The following is a 25,146-nucleotide window of genomic DNA, read 5'->3' on the forward strand; positions in this document are numbered from 1 at the left end:
CATTCATAAACATGTTTCGGTCAGCCAGTAACCAGAGACCTCTTCAGGCGACACTGCTTATATGACAGTGTAACAGAATGCGGAATATGGTGACTCATTGAACGTGAGAGAGCAAGCAACCGACGGCCGCATCTAGCAAAATTGTTCCACAATTTTGTTGCCGTTGCTGCGGTGGGCGTTGCCAGTGGTGAGGTGTATGAGTGACGACCTCGGCGTTTGAAGTTCGAATCTAATCGGTTCCTTAGCAGTATTTTCAATCATCGGCATTGTTAACCTTCAGATGTTCCTTCTTATACTTACCTGAAATAATCAATAAGAAAAAAAAAATGCAACCAACGAAATCAAAATGGCCAAAATGTCGTACCATGCTAGAAAGTTAATAAATGTGTATGAATTATAATTCTGTTGTAAACACATGTTTTCTGGGTCCTTTTTAGAAATATTTGTTTCTAGAAAAAAGTAGGGACCCACGCATGGGATCACGTACAGGTTGCCAACATTTATAAACTAAAGTTTTGCAATATACGCAAAGAATTCTGGTCTAGATATTCATTTCTCAGATAATTTCTAGACATATTTTTCTAAAAATAATCTGGTATTAACAAGTGGGATTACATATATGCTGCAAACATCCCTAAACGAAAATGGAGCTATAGCAGGAACTGGTTTATATTGCTTTTTATTTATTTCTCAGATTCGTTCTTGGATTAAATTTCCAGGAAGAATTAGTAATTTACAGGGGGGAACATATGATAGTTGCTAAAATTACTAGGCTAAAGTAGTGCTATGGAACGAACGAGTCTGTTGTTTGCATTTGTTTGCCAAACTCTTTATTAAAACATTTTTTTCGGGAAAAAAATGAAGTATTTACAGAAGAAGTTCAAAATTGCTAACATCTCTAAACGGAAATCACAATATGGAACGGACTAGATTCGAACTTACACACACTGTGTCAGTCTGTGTTGATAATTTCTTAATCATCGTCACCACTACATGCTATGCTGATTCGTACGAATGTACGTTTTATCGTTATCCTACTGTTATCTGGCTTGCAACTCCTATGAACTCCAAACAAGGTTAAATTCAATCGACCCCTACTTTATCTTGTTAAATTGAGTCCAACAGAATGCAATATTTTCGCGTGTAAATATTAATTACCACTTTATCTTGAAGACAGTTTTAAGTCAAGAGTTAGAAGATATGCTTTAATGGACTCGTGTTCATCGTTCCTCTTCATGCTTATTGGTCGCCATTAAAAAAGGGGTCATAGAAAACAACGTTGTGAAAACAAAATCATAATTAACATCTTCAATTGTTGCTGATAATAACGATTACACCGGTGAAGGAATTTTCTGTTTTTATTTTGTTCATTTATGCGATTATTGCTTTTTTTTCTCTCTCTCCATTATTTGGTTTTTAATCAACAATTGAGACTTGTATAACTGACGCCATGTTTTTTTATGAGAAACTGACTGTGCGAAAAAAAAAAGAAGCATTTCAATGGATCTATTCATTTAGGTTTTGTTTTCTATTCTGGCTGGCAAACCAGTAGTTGGCGTATCTTTTATCTCGATATTTTTAAACGCTATATGTATTTATAATTTTTTTTGTGTTCAGGTAGAGAGTGGGAGTTAAGGTGCTTATCTTTTTAATTTTTACGTTTTTTATTGCTATTCGCTCTGTAAAACATCAGACATTTTTTAGCTATTATATCTATCGATTCGGTGGTAGATGCATATCAAGTATGAAGGACAGATTATATATTAGTGATGGGACGAGTTCAATATTTCCGCGATCCCGATACAATTACAGATTCTGTTCTACAAATTCTATTAATCTATCTATATATCTATACCAGCATTTCAGCCCGGCGTTGCCCGGGTGTTTGAATGTGTATGTTGAGCAAAAAAAAAAAAAAAGTGGTAGTAGGAAGGCAGGCTCAAACCAGTACCGCAAAGGAGGAAAAGAACGGGGTAAAACCTAAAGTTGATGCTGTTACGACCATCGCCAAACCGGAAGCGACATTTTTTTAAATTAAGGCTAGACAATCTAAAGGAGAAGATAACTTTCAAAAATATCGGCGAAAAAAGTGACCAGTCCTGTAGAAAAGTGCCTAATTGAAGGGGAAGATATTAATGTTTTAAGCCAATTTTTCGATATTTATCGTATGAAAGGTCGAACGTTAAAACGATACTGATCTTGGTAAAATCCGTCGCCTCTATTGAAAGTTCAAGGCAAACATGCAAATAGATATACATAATACATTTATATATTGGTAACTAAAAATTTTCGACCCAAACTGATGAAAAAGCTTGCCCTATCGCTGAATACTCTTTATGTAAAATTTCAAATATTAAGACCAGAAATTGTCTGAGTAATTTGGAAGAGACCGCAGAGGTAAATGTTTTTTTTTAAAATTTGACCCATATTATGACCCTTTAAAATTTATTGTTTTGGGCTCAAATAAAGTTATTAAGTTAGATCCATGTCCAAGGAACCTATATCTAAAATTTCAAGTGTGTAGACCCAAAATTGTAGGAGGAGTTTGGTAGAGTTCTCAAAGGTCAAATAGTTGAACTTTGACCCCTTAATCGCCAAATTTCAGGCCGAAAACCGGATCACATAGATTTTCCCAAATCTCAGTACCCTGTATATCAAATTTCGAGTCTGTAGACTGAAAACTGACATAGTTATTGCGTAGGGAAATGTACACAGACGCACAGACACACACGTTCACTTTTATAGATATATAGAAAAGTTTTGGGTCTACACACTTGAAATTTTGGGTCTACACACTTGAAATTTTAGATATAGGTTCGTTGAACATGAATCTAACTTAATAACATGATTTGAGCCCAAAACAATACATTTTAAAGGATCATAATAGGGGTCAAAGTTTTAAAAAATTGACCGCTTTTGTTTTTGTTTTTTGTTTTTTTGCTCAACAACGCCGGGCACCCATGTTAGTATATTCATAAAACTGAACGTGTCTATGTGTATGTATGTATGTTCGAAAGTGAACGTGTCTGTGTGTATGTATGTATGTTCGAAATTTGATATGCAGGGTACTGAGATTTGGGAAAATCTATATGATCGGTTTTCGGCCAGAAATTTGTATATTAAGGGGTCAAAGTTCAACGATTTGACCTTTGAGAACTCTACCAAACTCCTCCGATAATTTTGTGTCTAAACACTAAAAATTTTAGATATAGGTTCCTTGGACATGGATCTAACTCAATAACTTGATGTGAGCCCAAAACAATAAAGGTTAAGGGGTCATAATAGAGGTCAAAGTTTTTTTTAAAAAATAGACCGTTTTTCTTTCTTTCCTTATTTTTTTGCTCAGCATACACCTCCAAACACTCGGGCAACGCCCGGTATCCATGCTAGCATATCTATAAAAGTGAACGTGTCTGCCTGTCTGTGTTTCTGTCTGTCTGCTGTCTGTCCGTCGGTGTAGATTTCCCTATGCAATAACTCTGTCAGTTTTTAGTCTACAGACTCGACATTTGATATACAGGGTACTGAGATTGTGAAAATCTATGTGATCGGTTTTCGGTTAGAAATTTGGCTGTTAAGAGGCTACGATTTGACCTTTGAGAACTCTACCAAACTCCTCCGACAATTTCAGGTTTAAACACTTGGAATTTTAGAAATAGATTCCGTAGATATGGATCTAACTGAATAACTTGATTTGAGCTCAAAACAATAAATATTAATGGGTCATAATAGGGGTCAAAGTTTAAACAAATTACCGTATTTTTTTGCTCAGCAAACACCTCCAAACACCCGGGCTACGCCGAGCACCCATACTAGTCTATATATCTATAAAAGTGAACGTGTCTGTGTGTGTATCTGTCTGTCTGTCTGTTTGTCTGTTTGTGTGTCTGTGTACGTTTCCCTACGCAATAACTCTGCCAATTTTTAGTCTACAGACTCGAAATTTGATATACAGGGTACTGAGGTTTGGGAAAATCTATGTGATCGGTTTTCGGCCAGAAATTTGTCCGTTAAGGGGTCAAAGTTCAACGATTTGACCTTTGAGAACTCTACCAAACACCCCCGACAATTTCGGGTCTACACACTTAAACAATAAATTTTAAGGGGGCATAATAGGCGTCAAAGTTTAAAAAATTGACCGCTTTTTTTTTTTTTGCTCAACATACACCTCAAAATACCCGGGCAACGCCGGGAACCCATGCTAGTTTTACTATAAAGTTGTTATTTTTGTCGATCATCATAAAACCCATGTTTAATGTGCGGATAATTTCTCAAGCGTAAAAAGGAAATTGTCGGATGATCTGTAGTTTTTAGGTTTACTGGTTCTTTAAAATCAATAAATATTTATTATTTTATTATAACTACCAGCAGGGGAAGAATTCGTTTGAAATAAAATCAAATAAAAACGATAATTAAAGGAATTGTTTTGGCATATATATATATATATATATATATATATATATATATATATATATATATATATATATATATATATATATATATAAGCAAAGAGTTAACAAAACATGTTAAAAACACTTTTAATTTCCAAAAAGGAAGTACAAATGAAGTCGATTGTCCTTAATCCGCGGAGTTTCAAAAGAAATACTGTCCTCCTCATCACAGTGGGGGAATTAGCAAAATGCTGAATCAGATTATGCTTATAAAGTATTTAATGAAACTGCAAGTGAGCTATGGAGAGTACTTGCTAAAAGTTAAAAAAAACAGTGAAGCAGAGGGAATGGGAAAATGTGTGTGTATATATATATATATATATATATATATATATATATATATATATATATGTATCTATATGTGTGTGTGTGTAGACATACATATATACATATATGCACACATATATATATATAAATATACATACATATATAAACATACATAAACCCATCTATTCATATATGCATGTATATACATATGTACACGTATAAGGATAGATACTCATGCATAAACACATAATATACTTTTAATTGCTATTCACCATATTATTCTGTTCTTTCATTCTCATTTTATATCTAAATGTCATTAAGACAGTTTTTTCCATGTTTGAATTTTGTACTATTCTGATCTTTGTCCTCATTTGATGGGAAGTATTTACCTTCGAAATGTCATGGCCTACAGAAGGTTTTTTCTTAATTTCTCCCTTAACGTTTCCTTACTGTTTTTATGATATAATAAATTTGTATATAAATTTTATTCCTAATCTTTCATTTTACATTATATACACACACACACATACACACAAACACATGTATATATATATATATATATATATATATATATATATATATATATATAATACTAGCAGGTCTCCTGGCGTTGCCCGGTCGTAAAATACACTTAAATATGATATTCTGGATTTATGCAGATTTCGTATTTATTATTATATTATATTGGGCTCAATATATAGTAATGATTTAAAAAGTTTTTAAAAGATGACTAGTGCACCACCACCGAGAATCGAAACCAAAACGTTTGGCTTACGATTTACTTTTGTCTTTGACGTTAATGCCTTAGCTATGAAGACATGTTTGCTGCAAGGTTAAAAATCAAAACATGAACCATGGCTACTACGTTACGCATGCATATTCGTAATGCCGTCGTGCGACCTTCACCTTTTAAATTCCATTTCACACTTTTGCACCGATTTTACTCGGCTAAACCCCAAATATAAAGTTTTGCATGGGGTCAAATACCCTGTATATTAAGTTTCATGTCTGTAGACCAAAAACCTGAGGGCGGAGCTTGGTAGGCAAAATTTTGTAAACAAATATATATGTATATATATATATATATATATATATATATATATATATATATATTTGTAGCCACCGACATACAGTCCTGTTTCGTTGTATCACAACTCATCAGTGCCGCTAGACTAGCATCTCTCCCAAGCCAAGTATTGAACCTAGAACCGTCGTGTTGACAGTCGGCCAGTTTGTGTTTACTATGACTTCTTTATGCAAATATTAAGCAAGTATAACTCATGTAGAATATCTGCATGAATATGATTACACGTAATAGTTAACTAAAACAAGAAAATCGAAAAAAAAACAATAGGGAATTAATTCAATTGAATGTTAAAAAGAATATGCAAATTAGCAAGATTTTTTGCGGGCGAATGCAATTCCACGAGTTGTATTTTCTTTTAAACAAATAGAAAAAAGAGTGTTTCATGTGAATATCAATACAAAAAATATTATAAGAGTAAAGATTAGAAGTATATAATATTTTTGAGATTACATCTTTATAAGCGTATAATATTATAAGCATAATATATTATTAGTATATAATATTTTAAGATCATATAATATTATAAATCTATATTATATATGATCATATATTTAATATTATAAGATTATACGATACTAGAATTTCAGCCCCGCGTTGCCCGGGTGCTTGAGGCGTATGTTGAGCAAAAAAAAAAAAAGCGGTCAATTTTTAAAACTTTGGCACCTTTTCCCCAAATCTCAGTACCCTGTCTATCAAATTTCGAGTCTGTAGACTAAAAATTGACAGAGTTATTGCGTAGGGAAATGAACACACACGGAGACACACACAGACACGTTCACTTTTATATATAGATATAGATAAGAATAATATATTATTAGTATATGATATTTTAAGATCATATAATATTATAAATGTATAATATTTCAAGGTCATATAATATTATGAACATATATTTAATATTATAAGATTATATGATATCACGAGGTTGTTTGGTCAGCAACCGACAAGGCTAATATGCTTGCCAGTCGGTTTGCCTCGAACTCCACACTGGACCCTTCCAACAACCCCCTGACTGACTTTCCTTTGCGGACAGACGCCACGCTAGACGATCTAAAAATCACCCCTGCTCAGGTACACGCTATCATAAAAATATATTGACACTTCAAAAGCATGTGAATCTGATCTCATCCCAGCTGTGCTATTAAAAAAGTGCTCAGCCGAAGTAGGTACAGTTCTCTCCAAACTTTATAACAAATGCTTTAATGAATCATGTTTCCCGGGCTGTTGGAAAACTGCTTCTGTGGTACCAGTATTCAATAATTCTGGCGAAAGAACTGACCCAGTAAATTATCGCCCCATTAGCCTCCTCCCACTTTTCGCCAAAATATTTGAGACTATAATTAACCATGCTCTAGTCCGGCACCTTACAGATGCTAAACTTCTAACTGACAAACAATATGGATTTAGGCAAGCCCGTTCCACAGCAGACATCCTAACTGTAATCTCTGAACGTATATGCCATTCACTGGTCAAAGCGGGGGAGGGCAGAGCTGTAGCTCTAGTTATATGTAAGGCTTTTGACAGGGTATGGTATGAGGGTCTCCTCAGGAAAATCAGATCATACGGAATCACTGGTAGAGTGCTTAACATAATTAAATCCTTCTTAGATAAGATAAGATTAGATAAATCTAGGTTGTCCTCGACAGTCGTACATCTAAACAGTGTGATATAAATGCGGGAGTGCCTCAGGGGTCTATCCTTAGGCCTCTGTTGTTTCTAATATTTATTAATGACCTCCCCGACAAAACTGCCTCTGAGATGGGTATATATGCTGATGACACTACACTCTATAACAGGCATGACAGGAAAACAAATGAGCACATAGCTAAAGAAATGGCAAAAACACTAGAGGATGACCTCCAATCTGTAGTGGAATGGGGACAAAAATGGATGGTCACATTCAATGCTGCCAAGACTAAACTGGTTTCCTTTAATAATTACAAGAAACCTTCTCTGCCACCAATAGGAATGGCCAGTGACTCCCTGTCTGAGAGTACATCTTTCAAACTGTTTGGCCTAACGTTCACAGGAAACATGAGTTGGAACAATTACATTGAAAACATTGCAAGGGCCGCTGCGAAAAAGGTAGGCTCTCTCTACCGTGCTAGAAAACTACTGATACCTGAAAATATGCTGTACCTCTATAAGGTCACCATTCGCCCATATATGGAGTATTGTTGTCACATTTGGGCTGGTGCATCTGCTACAAGTCTCTCGCTCCTAGACAAGATTCAAAAGAGAGTCGTCAATCTGATAGGCCCTGAACTGGCATCTAAGCTTCAGCCTCTGTCCCATCGACGAAACGTTGCATTCCTCTGCCTATTCTACAAGTATTTTAATGGTGAATGCTCTGACGAACTGCAGACACTTGTGCCCCCACGACGTAGACACCCTCGACAAACCCGATAGGCAGCTAAATCTCACCCCCACACAGTAGAGATCCCTAGATGTAAAAGATCTTTCTACTCCAGTAGTTTCTTCCCCAGAACCGCTAGACTCTGGAATTCCATTCCAGGATCCTGCTTCCCTAACTGTACTGACATGCAGAAGTTCAAGTGTAACGTGAACCGACATCTTGCTGCTTAAATCTCAATATAGTGCCCCAGTAATTGCTGCCCCTGATAGTAGCCCTTACACCAAAGTGGCAATGTGCCTTGTTTGGTGTGAAAATGTAATTTAAAAAAAAAATAATAATATTATAAACGTCGATTATAAGATAATATAACATTATAAGATAATATAATATATTGTGTTAACGTTTAGACTATTTGCTCACTCCTACCAATTCTTACTCTAGTGGTAACATTCAATCGAAAAGGGGAATTCTATAGTTAAAGAGAAAGCCGGTTATACACGGAATTCACATTCCACAAATTCATAGCGTTCCTATTTAGAATTGGGGGTGAAAGCAGGGTGTATGGTTGTTGTTGGGGGTTGTTGAAGTCCGTAACTGTTACACGTGTACCCTGTAGATTCAGGGAATGGTAACAGAATTCTCAACAGCATCAGAGGTTTTTATGATCCTCTGGTCAAATTTAATTCATCTGAGGTTTTGTTGGTGAACCCGAGTCAATAGTTTCTCTTAAAAACGCATCTCGCAAAGAGCAAATTAAATGGACAATTCTTATTTTAAATGTCGATATCAGTTCTATATAATTATTATACTAAAGCTGGTCCAATGTTTGTGCGTGTGTGTGTGTGTGTGTGTTAAGTTTTTTCGTATGATATATTTTAATCGTGCAAAATATATGTTCAAATATTCCTCAGTTTCAATAAAAATAATAAAACGAAAACCACATCTACTTTTTTCCTTTTTTTCCTTTTTTAATTATTTTTTTTTATCTAGGAACCACACCAATTACCTACCAGAAAAGAAAACAAAAAATATTTTTTTGTAATGAAATTTTCCGGAAGGCAACCGACCTCTGCAATATGCAAACCGAGAAATAAAAATCTGGAATCACGAATTGGAAAAATCGAAACTTTTGAGGATATGGAAATTTGTATCGGAATCGGGAATATAGATTTATATATATATATATACATATATATCGGGAATATATATATATATATATATATATATATATATATATATATATATATATATATATATATATAATTTCAGGTTAAAATTTTCCAGAGGTGAAGCAGCCAATGAAGTTTTGACGAGGTTTGTGTAAGTGCTCAATACCGAGGTAGAGCAAGATATAATTTTTGTACATGCACAATTCTTGACAACACTCGTCTCTCAGCGCAAAATCACTCTTGAAACTATTATGTCAATTGTTGATTTATTTCGCGCTTAACTCATCAGAAAAAAGCAATTACAAACGTTAAAAGAAAATAAAAGCATATCAGATTACAAAATCCGTTGCAAGTTCTTTCACAATTTTCGGATTTTGTAATCATGCTTTCATTTTCTTTTACCATTGATAAGCGCTTCTTCTTTTGATGATCGTTAATGGCGAAATAAATTCCAAAATTTACATAATAATCACAGGAATGATGTTATGCTAGGAAACAGGTGCTGTCAAGAATTGTGCATGTCAAAGTACTTAAAAAATAAACAGTAAGATGGGAAACATCTTAAAATTTGGAATACTGACGTTTGTCATTTATTTGTATATGCTTTGTAATTAAATCGGGCTTCATAAATTATAGGATCGGTATAAATAAAAAGTGAAATATAATTGAAGAAACATGATCCCTTTTCCAGTGTGAAAATGAGCACAGTTGGTCAGATCCAATATCGATAGTGTAGAATAGTTCGATTACACTCCATCACATTGTCAAGTGATAATTTTCGGAAGCTCCATTAAGTTTCAAGATTAAATGATTTATATTCCAGACATGTTTCTAGCGATCAATACTAAGAAATAAAATATGGTAGTATTTTGGAATAGAGACCACATCGATTTGTTTTTACTTTTATGAATTAAATGAAAATTAGTTTTTTAGCTGGTTTTATATTAACGTAAAAGTAACGTTCTATTTTTTTGTAGTCGTTTTTTTTCTTTTCATTTTTTTTTTCAGTCGTTTTCTTTTCTTCTTGGATAAACCTTATTTTCCATGGATTACTTGTCATAAACTCGCCAGGATTTGAGATTAAACCGATTAATATTCTGAACACGTTTATAGCGATGTGGGCCAAAAATAAAATATGGCGGAAGTTTGGATTATGGGCGCATCGATTTTTGACTTTTTCATAAATTTCTGACAAAGTAAATTCCGCATTACAATTGTTGGGGCATTTTCGAAAACACATCTTTATGTAGCACTCTCGACTTTTGTTATACACACGGACCAATCAAGTTTCCATAAACATTACAGAAGCCCTCAAGGTCTCAATAGTTATTTATATTATGATCGCTCATTTTATGGTTTTAAATGATCCTCTCAAACTGGAAAATTGTCGTTTTGTTTATATTAAATTGACCGAAAAGTTTATTCAATTTTCATATGTCATCTTGTCGACTGACTAAAGATCGTTTTATAATAGTATACTTTAACTCCTGCATTTCAGTCAATATATGTTAGAATAGATTGTCATTAATTTTCCTTTGTGAAAAATGGGTTTCTTCTACAACCATACTGCACTGCGTCTCACCCAAGAAAAGGTAATGGTTGTGATGGCAATTTCATGACAGCAGAACTGATACTACAATAATCTTTTAAGTGCATTGAGGATTGGAAATAGTAATAGTACAGATTTAAAATCAGAAAGAAAACAAATTTCAACTAATATTATATATATATAATAGTAATATAATATATAAAAATGATAGTAATATAATATATATATATATAATAATATAATATATATAATAGCAATATAATATATAATATATATATAATAACAATAGATGAAATATTTTTATTCATTATTATATGGATAAAAGTAAATATATTTTGTCATCTAAGTTACACACGTGTTTGTTATATACACACATGTAAATTAGACGATGCTAAAAACAGACGATAGTTAAAGTATTGTGCTGGACAAAATCTTCGATTTTTAATATGATTTCTCGGCCTATTAAAAATCCTTTAATTATTTATATGATTTTGATGCATATAAAAAATCCTTGGATTTGTAACCTGATTTTTTGCCCTATTAACAATCGTTCTATTTTCGGCCTATTAAAAATCGTTTAATTATTATGATTTTGAGGCCTATTAAAAATCGTTTCATTATTATGATTTTGAGGCCTATTAAAAATCGTTTAATTATTATGATTTTGAGGCCTATTAAAAATCGTTTCATTATTATGATTTTGAGGCCTATTAAAAATCGTTTCATTATTATGATTTTGAGGCCTATTTAAAATCGTTTCATTTTTATGATTTGGAGGCCTATTAAAAATCGTTTCATTATTATGATTTTGAGGCCTATTAAAAATCGTTTCATTATTATGATTTTGAGGCCTATTAAAAATCGTTTAATTATTATGATTTTGAGGCCTATTAAAAATCGTTTCATTATTATGATTTTGAGGCCTATTAAAAATCGTTTCATTATTATGATTTTGAGGCCTATTAAAAATCGTTTCATTATTATGATTTTGAGGCCTATTTAAAATCGTTTCATTTTTATATGATTTTCGGTCTATCAAAATTCTTTACATTTTTAATATGCTTTTTCGGGCTATTATAATGCGTCCGAATATTAATATAATTTTTCAGCCTATTAAAACTCGTTCGATTTTTAATATGATTTTCGGCCTATTAAAATCGTTCGATTATTAAAACATTAATAATTGAACGCTTTTAAATAGGCTGAAAAACCATATTAATGATTTTTCGGCCTATTAAAAATCGTTCGATTGCTGTGATTTTTCGGCTTATTAAAACCGTTCGATTTTTTATATGATTTTTCGGCTTGTTATAGATAGTTTTTTTTTACCAATTCTTCTATTACTGTACTTTTTATAACGAGTATATTGACGTCAATGTGTAATAAGCCTTCAACCAAAAGAATTTTTAAATATTTGCTTGTGTTTCAAATCTTGAAATCGAAGATCAAATGGAGCACCAGCTATATCCGATTTTTGTTCTTACATCAGAAATAAAAAAAATAATAAAACACCAGAAATCTGCATAAAATATGCCAAGTGTAGTGGAAGATGTTGTTTCAGAATGAACGTGCCAGGAATGGTTTGCTTCATCCTAAAAAGGAAACTTTTCAGTAAGAGATGCTCATCTCGTTGGATGACCAAATATAATCAACAGTAACCAAGTGAAAGCCGTATTTAAACAAGATTGTCGTTAGACAACCAGACAAATATCATATACTCCCAATATTTCGAAATTGAGCGCGAAAAAATGAATTACGCAAACTCAGGTATGTTTCTAAACTTGATGTTTTGGTTCCTCCAAAAGCGAATTAACATTTTAGCGAAACCAATACTTTCAAAAGAACTAGATCGACTAAACCCGATAGAATGCAGCAGTCATTTATTTAATCTGATCTTTGTTCCAAATCACCGACCGTTAATAAGAGATAAGACAGACAGAGATTGATATTGCTAATTCATTATTCTTATCAGCCCATATCATTTTCACTTTTGTATGCATCACATACTTTTTCTGTTGCTTTTTATTAGATATTTTCAAGCAATCATCAAATTGACTCCATCAAGTTTACCTCGGTTAATCGCGGCTAGTTTTCATTTGCTGTTATTCTCATCTAAGTTATATAGTAGAGAAGCTCTCCGTTCAATATTTAATACCTGTTCAAGAAACAGACAGATGCAAAATATTACAATAGGTATTACATTTGGCATTAAAGTTATAGAAAGGACTATAGGAAATCTTAGTATATAAGAATGTTTTTATTAAATAATTTACATCAAATTCATTAGCCTTTTCAAACGCATTCTCTTAAAAACGAGATTCCATCTTAAGATGGCGGGTTACTCATGATCACTCAAAAGTCATGACAATTTAAGCTGAGAAACCTTCTGGTCAATCAGATTTTTTTATGTTTAATGATTAAACAACCGACGAATCTCAAGTGACCTTTTGGTGATCCAAAAAAGTCTGCTATTTTTACGTATCTTCCGAGAGAGAAAAATACAGAGGGAAAAGACTTGAGCGCTTGAGCCTAGCCAGCAAGTCGACTGTAGGCAATGCTCGTCGCAGGACATGGTTTGATTCGATTCAACTAAAGACTAGATGTTTTTGCATTCTCTTGAGAGCGACTTTTGTTCTGATGGCAAATCTGATGCCACGCATCATTATTACTTGTTTTTAAAACCCCAAGTTATAATCTTATCAGAGAGAAAATTCCATTTATTACAAGAGTGATTGAAACCACGCTGTTGATTTCGACCCCGGCTGTAGTGTCAAGACAACGAGCGGACGATCATGGTCTGAGCAATAAACGCACATTTGTTTCGGCCATTTTTTATAATCATTCGCTTATTTTTGAGGAATGTGATATTGTGATCTAAGCTGTTTACATCGTTATTTTTACGCGTTTTAAAATGACTAATTATAGCATAAATCTCTCTTAGGCATATGACAGTTATATGCTTTAAGTTAATATTATATTAACTTTTGAGCGAATTTTTTATCATAGAATATAGGAGATTTTCATGAGGATTTGTTAAAAAAAAATGCAAGAAATCAAATGCCACCCATGCCGAGCGGCTCCTGACGGAGAAGCATGCTGAGAAATTGAAATCGCTACACATTCTTCGACCTGAAAAAAGCCTTTGACTGCGTGTTATACGATGTGATTTAGTACACGTTGCGACTCCATAGTGTCTTCAAGAAGCTGATTAAAGGTGTCAGACTATTCTACGAATCACAAACGAGTCACTGGTATGTCTAGGAACTTTTCAATTGCGATTGGATTATACCAAAACGCGGCCCCCTGGTGGTTATTCTTAATTTTCATGGACTCTACTATCAAGGACCTTCACTAGTCCATGCTTTGGAGACGTTTGTACGCAGATGATCTCTTCGGCACCAAGAGTAAATCTGTCCCGCAATAACAAGTCCAGTCTTGGTAGAATTTGCGGTTCCACTTAGTATCAAGAGGACGGAGCATTTAACCATAAATAAAAACGAACACAGCACTATTTCAGTCAAGAGACACAATCTCCGACCAATGCACGACTTTAAAAATTGCGACTCGATATTCAGCGATAATAGCAATATCCTGGCCGAAGGTCATCAAATAGCGCAGCGCCACCGGTATTTTATGAAACCGTAAGATCAACGATCGTGTGAACGTGAGGATCCACTGGACTGTTTTGAGACCGCATTTTACAGCTCTGAGTATTTTCATTTGTCTTGTTTCTGTTTTATTATAGAATCACCGGTTATCAAGATTCGAAGGCCATTCAAGAATAAGTGGTTAAAATCTTGCAAAAAGAATAAGTGTAGGATGGATAGATTCTGAACCAACAAACAGAAGTTATCTCCCCTTTGCTAGATACATCGCTCATGGAATGTGAGGATTAAAGGATAAAATAAGAGAAGCAATAGTTATGAGGATGCAAAAAAAAAAAACTTATTAAATTAAGCTACTCTCCTTGTCGATAATGAAGAAAGCGAATCGAAGATTTGCTGTAGTGTAAACAAAATGCATCAGTGAATCTCGGAATAAAACTGTTCGACCACATCCATAATGACGACATCCTAAGATGTAAAGGAATCGCTCTAATAGAGGATAGTATGAGGTAATATAGAGGCTCCTATTGTTTGGGCATTCGAAACGAAAGAAAATGCTGCTATTACTCAGATTGAGGAATTTGAATCGCGTAGGAAGTTTGATACTATTGACGCGTCCCCAAGTGTTAAGAAAAAAAAAGTATGACCAAAAGGGAAATAAGTTTATCTTAAAAACAAACGTATAGGAAATAGGGTTGGTGAAAAGACAGTGGCTAGGAAGTTGTTCACCAAGGAACACAAAATGAATATTAGGTGGGATTATTGATCAAGGTGTGAAGATGATTGTATAAATTAGGTCAATATATTTCATAGGTTGATTTTATGAGTGTCGTTAAAATTTACGACAGTTAAGGTCAGTTGGAGAGAGTATCGAGTTGGACACAGTCGAAGGAAGTTTGTGGCTCGGGGGAGATGGGGAAATGAATTGATCAACCTACTGACGGAAATAGCCTCGAACGTTGATATAGATGTGAACCTTAGTGTTTGGAGGGCCGAGAGTGTCACGTAGACACATTTAGAGTACAAGTGATATTTGCAAAATCTGTAGGAGTTTGTTTTGTTTTGTTTTTTTGTTGTTGTTTTTTTTGTTTTGTGTGTGTGTGTGTGTGTTTTTTTGTTTGTTTGTTTTTGTTTTTGTTTTTTTGACTTGTGAACCCATGTGCGCCCCATCCACAGCCACCAATGTAAAAGAAAACCACACAGTCTGAAGAGAAGATGAAAAACGAGGGAACCACGGAAACATCGTTGGTGTCGGTGACGTTGTCGAACGGGCGACTACGTGGAACTACAGGAGGCATGCAGACGAAAGAAAAGTGCTGCAGTTTCTTGTTAAATGTTTATTTTATTTTCATTTTTTATGTATGAATAATAAATAAAAATTATGATTATATCGTATACATAAAAGACTTACCTTGTTTGATAGCTGTAGGCGTATCCCTCAGTCTCTACTGAGTAGAGACAGATGTGATCCCCCACGCACAAATATTCGCCTGCACCGTTATTCATGGCGACGAAATTGTCTGAAAGGAAAAAGTAAGTAAAATTAAGTACAGTGAAAAGATACAAGGTGATGGGTCGGTTAAAGATTCGGAACCTCCATCGCTTTTCGGTTACCGATCTTTACATGGAAATGTCTGCTGTCAGTAAGTACAGCACGTTTTATAATTGTGTTTTCTAAAGAAATTCGGATCAATGTTTTAGGAATTTTTGAGATGAGGGTTAATAATTTGTATTATTTAAATTATTCAAACGACTTTTCTCATTTTCGATGTTATTCTTACATTTCGGTAGCTGTAGCCTCCGACCTTCTTTAGGTGCACATCGTCGGACACGGAAAATCTCATGTCGGACTTGGAGAAACATCATGTCGGGCTCGGAGAAATTTCATGTTGGATTCGGGGAAATTTCATGTTGGATTCGGGGAAATTTCATGTTAGATACGGGGAAATTTCATGTCGGATTCAGGGAAATTTCATGTCGGATTCAGAGAAAATTTTATGTTGGATTCAGGGAAATTTTATAGCGAATTCAGGGAAATTTCATGTTGGATTCGGGGAAATTTCATGTCGGATTCAGGGAAATTACATGTCGGATTCGAGGAAATTTCATAACGAATTCAGGGAAATTTCATGTAGATTCGGGGAAATTTCATGTCGATTCGGGGAAATTTCATGTCGGATTCAGGGAAATTTCATGTCGGATTCAGAGAAAATTTCATGTTGGATTCAGGGAAATTTTATAGCGAATTCAGGGAAATTTCATGTCGGATTCGGGGAAATTTCATGTTGGATTCGGGGAAATTTCATGTCGGATTCAGGGAAATTACATGTCGGATTCGAGGAAATTTCATAACGAATTCAGGGAAATTTCATGTAGATTCGGGGAAATTTCATGTCGGATTCGGGGAAATTTCATAACGAATTCAGGGAAATTTCATGTAGATTCGGGGAAATTTCATGTCGATTCGGGGAAATTTCATGTCGGATTCAGGGAAATTTCATGTCGGATTCAGAGAAAATTTCATGTTGGATTCAGGGAAATTTTATAGCGAATTCAGGGAAATTTCATGTCGGATTCGGGGAAATTTCATGTTGGATTCGGGGAAATTTCATGTCGGATTCAGGGAAATTACATGTCGGATTCGAGGAAATTTCATAACGAATTCAGGGAAATTTCATGTAGATTCGGGGAAATTTCATGTCGGATTCGGGGAAATTTCATGTCGGATTCAGGGAAATTTCATGTCGGATTCAAGGAAATTACATGTCGGATTCAGGGAAATTTTATGTAGATACGGGGAAATTTCATGTTGAATTCGGGGAAATTTCATGTCGGACTCGGAAAATCTCATGTTGGACTTGGGGAAATTTCATGTCGGAACCGAGACAGCTCATGTCGTTCTCGAGTAACCTCATGTCGAACTCAATATACTTTATGAAATGTAGAATGTTAGCTTTTATTGAATACACCGTGGTGATTCATTTACATATTTTACATTTTACATATTTGAGAACACTCTTGCAACCATCAATAACTGTTTTAAACATTAATGATATTTGTCTTTTGAGTGTGTTCTTTAAATGCGTAAATTAAGTCTTCGCTTGGCAGCACAAATTTCGAAGTATTATACACTATGAATTCTATAATCTATTAAAACGAAATAACATTTTAGGAGTTTCTCTGTTTGTACGCAAATAGAAACATGCTATCGGTAAACTAAAAAGTAATAGGTAGAAAACATATTAAAAGGTAGTAGTTTTTACAATATTAATATACGAGTTCGAATCTCTGATGAATTTAAAGGGATTTTAAACTTGCCTTCAATGAGTTTCCCGACTTTTTATACGGTATTCAAAATGTTTGTCGACTTTTGAAAATTCAGTTTGTTATTGCTATATGAGATGACTGACCAATTTTTATGATTTCAGGTTCAAATCAACAGATACAGCAGGAATTGAAATACACCCTACTAAAGCCCAATTATCACAGCCAGTGAATTTAAAAATCCAATTTGGATGTGAGGACCCTTTAGAAGAAGGATATGCAATTAAAAAAAATTATTTAATATTTATTTTATTTAAAAACTTAAAATAAAATAAAAATAAAACTGCTTATGGATCATTATGCACGAATCTAGCATCAATTTTTGAGTGGCATAAGAGATTCAAGGAAAGGAGGGAGTCTGTGAGGGATGATTAGAGGTGCGAGAGTAGTAAGCAAGTCTGAACAGAGTTGATTGACCAAATAAAGAAGTTCATGGATAAGGGCCCTCGTAGAGCCAATAAGGTAAGTTTGATGTCAGTGTAAGAACTGTACACACAATTAATCGTGAAGAACTGAAGATGCGGAAGACTTGCATGAAAGTTTTTTTTTCCAAGGGTTCTTTATGCTTCTCACAGAATATTTGACCAACGTGAGCATCAAGATAGTTCCTCACTCTCCCTATCGTCCAGACATTGCTTCTTGTGACTTTTGTTTATTACCTAAGCTCAAGGACAACTATTATAGACTGTCTTTATGAGACAATGGGGCTATGAAAGAGGATGTGACGAGTCATTGACTCGCTCATGCAAGAGGACTTCCATGGGGCTTTCCAGAAATTGTTTGAATGGTATAGCAAGTGCATTGCAGCCGGAGAAGTTTACTTCGAAAGGGACTAGAGTTTCATGTGTGTGCTATTAATAAATGTGCACATATGGATTAAGTCTGGAATCTTATTGAAGCTCCGAGTATGTTGTATAGACTTTTTTTTAAATTTTACATAACACACGATTAAAAAAACATATTACATATTATTTTTTAAGATTAAATGATCTTTTTGGTTCTCCGATTTAGTCGGATTTGCACGTTAGTATTCACCTTCGTCCGTTCGTCCGCTCCCAAAATTCTCAATAACTACTCATCACATTTTTCTGAAATTTTGCATGAAGTCACAACTTCAAAAGAAGGGAAATGTAACATTCTCAGATTTTTTGTAAAATTCTAGTTGAGTCTCTAGGGGTCAAAATGGTCAAAAATACACCTGCAACCTCTCTTCCACAGAAGAGACGTTGCGAGCCTATCCGTGTTTTATCGTTATTTCCATGGCAGGTGCTCGTATGAACTCCAATCTCTGGTCCCCCCTCGCCAATCTTTCACGAAAAACACCCGTCTAGCTGAATCCACTGTGAAAATTTTCCCCCGCTCTATATCTGTGCTTAAATCAAAACGCGGATTCCATGAACAAAGCTTCTTTATTAGAACTGCACGCCTGTGGAACTCTGTTCCGTCTGCCCGCTTCCCACCTGACTACAACTTGGATATCTTCAAGTCCAACGTTAACAAATTCCTAATGAACCGCCCCCTTAAGTAAACACTTCATCAAATCTCCACACTAACGTAATGTACTTGCAATAACCCTTATTCCTGAGTGGCTTCCGGGCCTTGATAAGTGGTGATCACTGTGTAAAAAAAAATAGCACTTTTTGAGACATAGAATTTTTTTCCGATTAAAATTAAGATTTTGCTGGAAATTGCTCAAAAGCAAGACTACATAGATATACATTTGGAAACGTAATATTTGACCCTGAGAAAATTCTGGGGCCCCAGAGCGTTTTAGGGGTGATTTTTTGGGCTAATTTTTATTTTTCTCCTAAAATTCAAGGGATCAGTCGGGGGACCATATTATTTATTTTGCTCGTTTATAATCTGAAACAGAAGATGTACATGGCATACTCCCCAAGCATAAAGCGAATTACGTTTTTCTATAAAAACAGATTTTTTTGTTGTTTTCTTGCCTAGATAATCTGACTCATGGTAGTTTTTCCTACTTTAATTTATAAAACTCACTATGTTTGTCTGTCTGTCTCCATATTTTCAAACTCTATCCCTCCCGAAACTAAAAGTCGCATAGCAGCGCTAGGGGCCTCAAATGATTGAATTTTTGTGAACCATTCTTTTGTAGGTTTTAACCGGTCAAAATAGTTTTAAGGGGCCAAAAAAGGGTCAAAACTGAAAAAAATTGTTATACATTTTATACATTCATCTTAATTTATTTTTAATCAGTTCATATGCGTGTCACATTGGTACAGTGGTAACGTCACCAGCTTTGAATGTTATCGCTTCGCTTTCGGTTTCGTTTCTATCTCATGGCAGCCAAATACTTTTTATTTTACTTTCAAAATCACGACTTTATATGAATATATACGAAATCTGGACAAAAAAATAATATTTAAGCGTATTTTATGACCGGGAAAAGCCGCCCCCCCCTTGTTAGTGTAAATATATGCATAATAGTTAATTAAGTTCCCTGCCACGGGTTCTTTACATAGTGGAGTCTACGTTCGCGATGGATCGTTCAGGTTGGACATGGATTTCCTTGAATTAATCTTTCTCGGGCAACGTCGAGGCACAGGAAGCTAATTTTAAATTCTTATCCACATATATTTGAATATAAAAGCAATAGGTAATGCGTTCATCGTAATTTCTCAATATTTCGTGAAACTAATCAGTAGCGTATTTTTTATGACGAAATTTCAATATTTTAATTTTTATTTTTATTTTTGTTGCTCTAATGTTATAGAAGCTAGGTAAAATTGTAATTGTCATAACCAGGTATCATTCATATTATATCAATATATGGTTAAGTGGCAGTTTTAGTAATTTAGAACTGCTTTAAAGCTTCACCGCTCATTCATTTTTCGACTAAATTTCAAACAATTATTGCTGTTTATAGACCACCTTCTCAGCTATATTATGAATTTTTTTTTTTTCATTTTCGTTCATTAAAACAAAAGTTTTGGTAAATTTTCTGGTGTTCAAAATCGTAAAAATATGTAAAGAGGTGAGAGACACTTTTTATGGCTGGTTTCCCTAGCAACCACGTCGCCTTCGCGACTGTTGCTGCTACTAATTCACTGCTTTCGCGAAGAGAGAAGTAACAGGTGAAACAGAGAAAATGAAAGAATGAAATTGGGGTGGGATTATATTGAAAGCAAACGAATGCCGTACATTGTTATTACATATATGTATGTTATGTTTATGGGGGCAAAAAATAAGACTGAAATTAAACAAAGAATAGGTGAATTTATTTGAGGTCTGGAAAAGTCATGGATTACAATCGAATATGTATATATAATGTAGAATATTTTTTTTATTCAATTTATAACATTAATGCTTAATTATAACATCAATGCTTAATGCTACAATATTTTAAGTTATAAATTTATTAAATTTTTTATTAGAATATCTTGTCCTTTTCTTTTCCAGTTTTAACAACTAGTCTTTTACTTTTCCATGTTTAAGCTTAACCATAGTTTTATGCTCGCATGTTTTATTGTGATCAAGTATTGTTTTATCTGTTTCGATATTCACCTTTTTAATAAATTTAGATCAACATGAAAAAACATTGTCACCTGAAAGTTTCAATTATAAACTTAACGTCCATTAGTAGATCTTTAGATAAATATTTGCCTTTTTTTTAACATTCTGGCAACCACCAATAACTATTTTCGATATTAATATTTCTTGTGGTATTTTTTCACAAATTAGTCACTGCTAATCAAGGCCTGAAGGCCACTCGAGGATGAAATGTGTCGCGTGTCAGCCGGTCAGAGAGACAACACCGTAATAATCGGTAGTGGCGGAAATTGATTAGAATTTAATTTAAAAGGACGACTCGGTAAGAACTTGTTTATATTGGACTTGAAAACGGCAGTGTTGTAGTCAGCTAAGAGGCAGACCTGTGGTATTTTTTCCAAGGATGAATAAGTCTAGGAAAGAATGCTCATAGAAGTTTCGTTTAGTTTTAGGTATAAAGAGGGAGAAAGGAAAATTGCTGATAGTTGTTATAGGTAGAATAGTTTTCTTGTGAATGTTTTACAGGGATCATAAATTAAAGCTCAGTCGAGCACCACCATAATCATAATGATAAAGTAAGATTGGCAAGAGGACATCGCCCACGAGATTTTGTTAAGGCAGAGGAGGGTGCTTTGAGCAGCATCTCCATAGACACGGCAATAGTACTCTATCTGTTTTTTTTTACTCACGTCCAACCCAAACTAGACGTATCACCACTTGGATGTTAGAGACTACCAATTGGAACCATACCTTTGGAAGATTAACAAGATGTTGGTTTACATTACATTTAAATTCTGCATATCAGTACAGTAAGGGAAACAGGGAACGGGAATGGAATTCAAAAGTCTAGCTGTTCGAGGAAAGAAACTATTAGAGAATAAAGCTTTCTGGCATTTACGACTCCCAACAGTGAGGGGGGGTAATTTTGTTGCTAAGCGGGTTTGTCGGGGATATGTACGTCGAGGGGGCGCAAATGCAACGAGTTCATCAGAGTATATTCCATTAATATACTTGTAAAACAGGCACAGGGATGCAACATTACGGCGATGTGACAGGGCTTGGAGCTTAGTTGACAAAGTGAGATCTATTAGATTGGAGATTCTTTCATCTTAGTATTTTTATCTTATACAGGAAAAGTTATTAAGACGTGAGCGGTAGAATGATCCAACCATTTCTTCAGTGGCATTGTCAACAGATTTGATGTATTTTTTAAATTTCTTGTTAGGAGGGTATTGATATCATTCTTTGGAAGGCTTTTTAAAAATAGGAAAAGCAAGTCCTCATTTTTAATCCAAATTTTGAAGATTCGCGCAATATCAAAGTATAAAATAAATTTGGAATATAAATCGAATACTGTATCTGCTGTCGTCATTTAAGTTTTTAAATGACGTATCACATAGATTTGTAACAGAGCGCGGACGCACGTATGGCAGCAGCAATAAACAACGTATTCAAATACCGAGTCTTGTGCGAGGTGACGTCACGGCAAGGAAAGAACGAAAATGATTATAAAAAGAAAAACGTGCGCGCAGACCGAGAACAACGTTATAGACACGTAGGTGACGGCACAGCCGATACGAGAAGTCACACATGACCGGAGAAAGCGGAAAGTACCTGTAAATAAATGTTCTTTTGTTAAAACCTGAAACAGCGAGCTGGATTTCTTTCTTATTTCTTCTTTCGTTCTTATGTTCTTTGCGATAGAGGCGACAACGTGTTGGATCCCTACATGTTAACACGTATGTAAATGTGTATGAGGTTACAGATTTACTTGAAGCGCACCCAGATAGGAATGTTAATGATAATATATGATTACAATAGAAAAATGTTAATAAATACTAAGTTGATCGGAACACTAAAGGAAATTGAGAGCAAGCAAAATATACTGGAATGACGAAAATGGTAAACAACGTTAAATAAAAGAAAACGTGCACTTGAGGTTTTATTGCCTTTGGTAATATGATATTTTAACGGCAAGGAATATGGAAATGTACACGTTAAAGAAAAGGTGAAAAGGAAATGACAGAAAAAAAAAACAGAACATGAAAAAAAAAAAAGAATGAAGAAAAAAATAAAGGCGGGAAATAAAATGAAGTGCAAGGAATAAAACATAAAATAAAGGAGGGAAAGAGAGAGTGAAAGGAAGAAAAGAAAAAATGGCAAGAAACAAAGAATAAATAAAGCAAAGAAAGAAGTATTGGAGATAATTGAAAGGGAGAGGGAAAATACTAGATGGAAAAGAGAGCAAAGGAAATTAGAAAGAAATGGGAAACAAATAAAAGACAAAGAACGTGAAATTAAAGGTAGGAAAAGAAAAGAAAACAAGCAAAAAATTAAAGGGAGAAAAGGAAAATTAAAAATTGAAAACAAAAACGGTAAAACGAAGCGGAAAATAACAAAGAAGTACCAAGAAAAAGAAACTGTAAAAATAGAAACGGTAAAAATAGAAAGTAAGCTTTCTGGCATTTACGAATCCCAACAGTGGGGTAAAAATAGAACGGTAAAAATAGAAACGGTAAAAATAGAAACGGTAAAAATAGAAACGGTGAAAATAGAAACGGTAAAATAAAAACGGTAAAAATAAAAACGGCAAAAATAGAAAAGTAAGAATAAAAACGGTAAAAATAGAAATGGTAAAAATAAAAATGGTGAAAATAAAAAGGATAAAAATAAAAACGGCAAAAATAGAAAAGTAAGAATAAAAACGGTAAAAATAGAAACGGTAAAATAAAAAGGTAAACATTAAAACGGTAAAAAAGCGGTAATAATAGAAACGGTAAAAATAAAAATGGTGAAAATAAAAAGGATGAAAATAAAAAAGGTAAAAATAGAAACGGTAAAATAAAAACGGTAAAAAGAAAACTTGAGACAAGTACATTATAAACACCTTCACATAAACAGAAAGATGGCGCTATTTTCACACCACGTGACTTCTATTTCTGTCATCGCCAAATTTGAAGAATGAATTCAATCTAGACATTCACTGTGACGTTCGACCCTTCTCGGCTTCTGTACAGGAAAATACAGCTGCATATTATCAACTTTAAATGTAGATTTTTACTCGCCCAGATTCCGTCTTTTTTGCACCACGACATCACCACTGTCGCCACACCGAGTCACAATTAAACTTATCAGGGAGATTAAAACTCTCACATTTATCCGCTTTAGTAAATTCGATAAACAAAATCGATTACGTATAGAAGACGAAATGTTTATTTCTCCGATTAGATCGATCTGTATCGACACTTTTCAAGAGACTCTTTTACATTTTCCGTTTGAGTGTGCACGAGTGGGCAAGTAAATACTACGACAAATGTTTATTGTTTAGTCGGTTGGTTAAAAGTTGTTGTTTTTTTTACCGCACCAATTGTTGAATCATTTTATGTTGTAGCAGACACACATTTAGATGTACTATTTTTTTGTCAGCATAAATAGACAAGCACCATTGCGCAACTGGCTCACAAGAAACAATTAAATGTCTTGGCGTACGAATACAATATATTAGGCTAGTTCTTGCGGCACCTACGCAAATGGTTTACCATATTACCAGTGTAAGTTCGAGTCATACAAATCGGAAGTTGTGTTCTACACCCTTTCAGCATATTTCTTGTGCTAATAGACCAACTGTCTGAAGATACCGGCTTCCTTACTTAAAACGCACTAAGCATTGATGAAGGTTTTTCTCTCTCTTTCACAAAAAATGTTATGCAAAGCTAAAAACAAAAATAATTGTCTTCTACGAAACAACCAAAACAAAAACTATAAATAAATATTTGAGAAACCGTTTTACAAAAAATAACCAAATTCAACATTAAATAAACTGAT

The 25,146-nt window shown here is 34.2% G+C and overlaps 1 protein-coding gene across 6 annotated transcripts in view; it reads right to left on the reverse strand.

The window, feature by feature from the left end:
• The window catches only part of LOC145254652 (inositol 1,4,5-trisphosphate-gated calcium channel ITPR3-like), a 1,190,449-nt gene that overhangs the window by 1,012,586 nt on the left and 152,717 nt on the right, over positions 1-25,146 (reverse strand). For all 6 annotated transcript variants that reach the window (XM_080113294.1, XM_080113292.1, XM_080113293.1 and 3 more), the window contains exon 2: positions 15,896-16,004. In XM_080113294.1, the coding sequence (XP_079969420.1) occupies positions 15,896-15,990 (95 nt within the window). In that variant the 5' untranslated portion in view covers positions 15,991-16,004. The remainder of the gene's footprint in view (positions 1-15,895; positions 16,005-25,146) is intronic.

This window comes from Euprymna scolopes, chromosome 30 (genome assembly GCF_053919585.1).
Source record: "Euprymna scolopes isolate OS-2025 chromosome 30, ASM5391958v1, whole genome shotgun sequence".
NCBI classification, from domain to species: Eukaryota; Metazoa; Mollusca; class Cephalopoda; order Sepiida; family Sepiolidae; genus Euprymna; species Euprymna scolopes.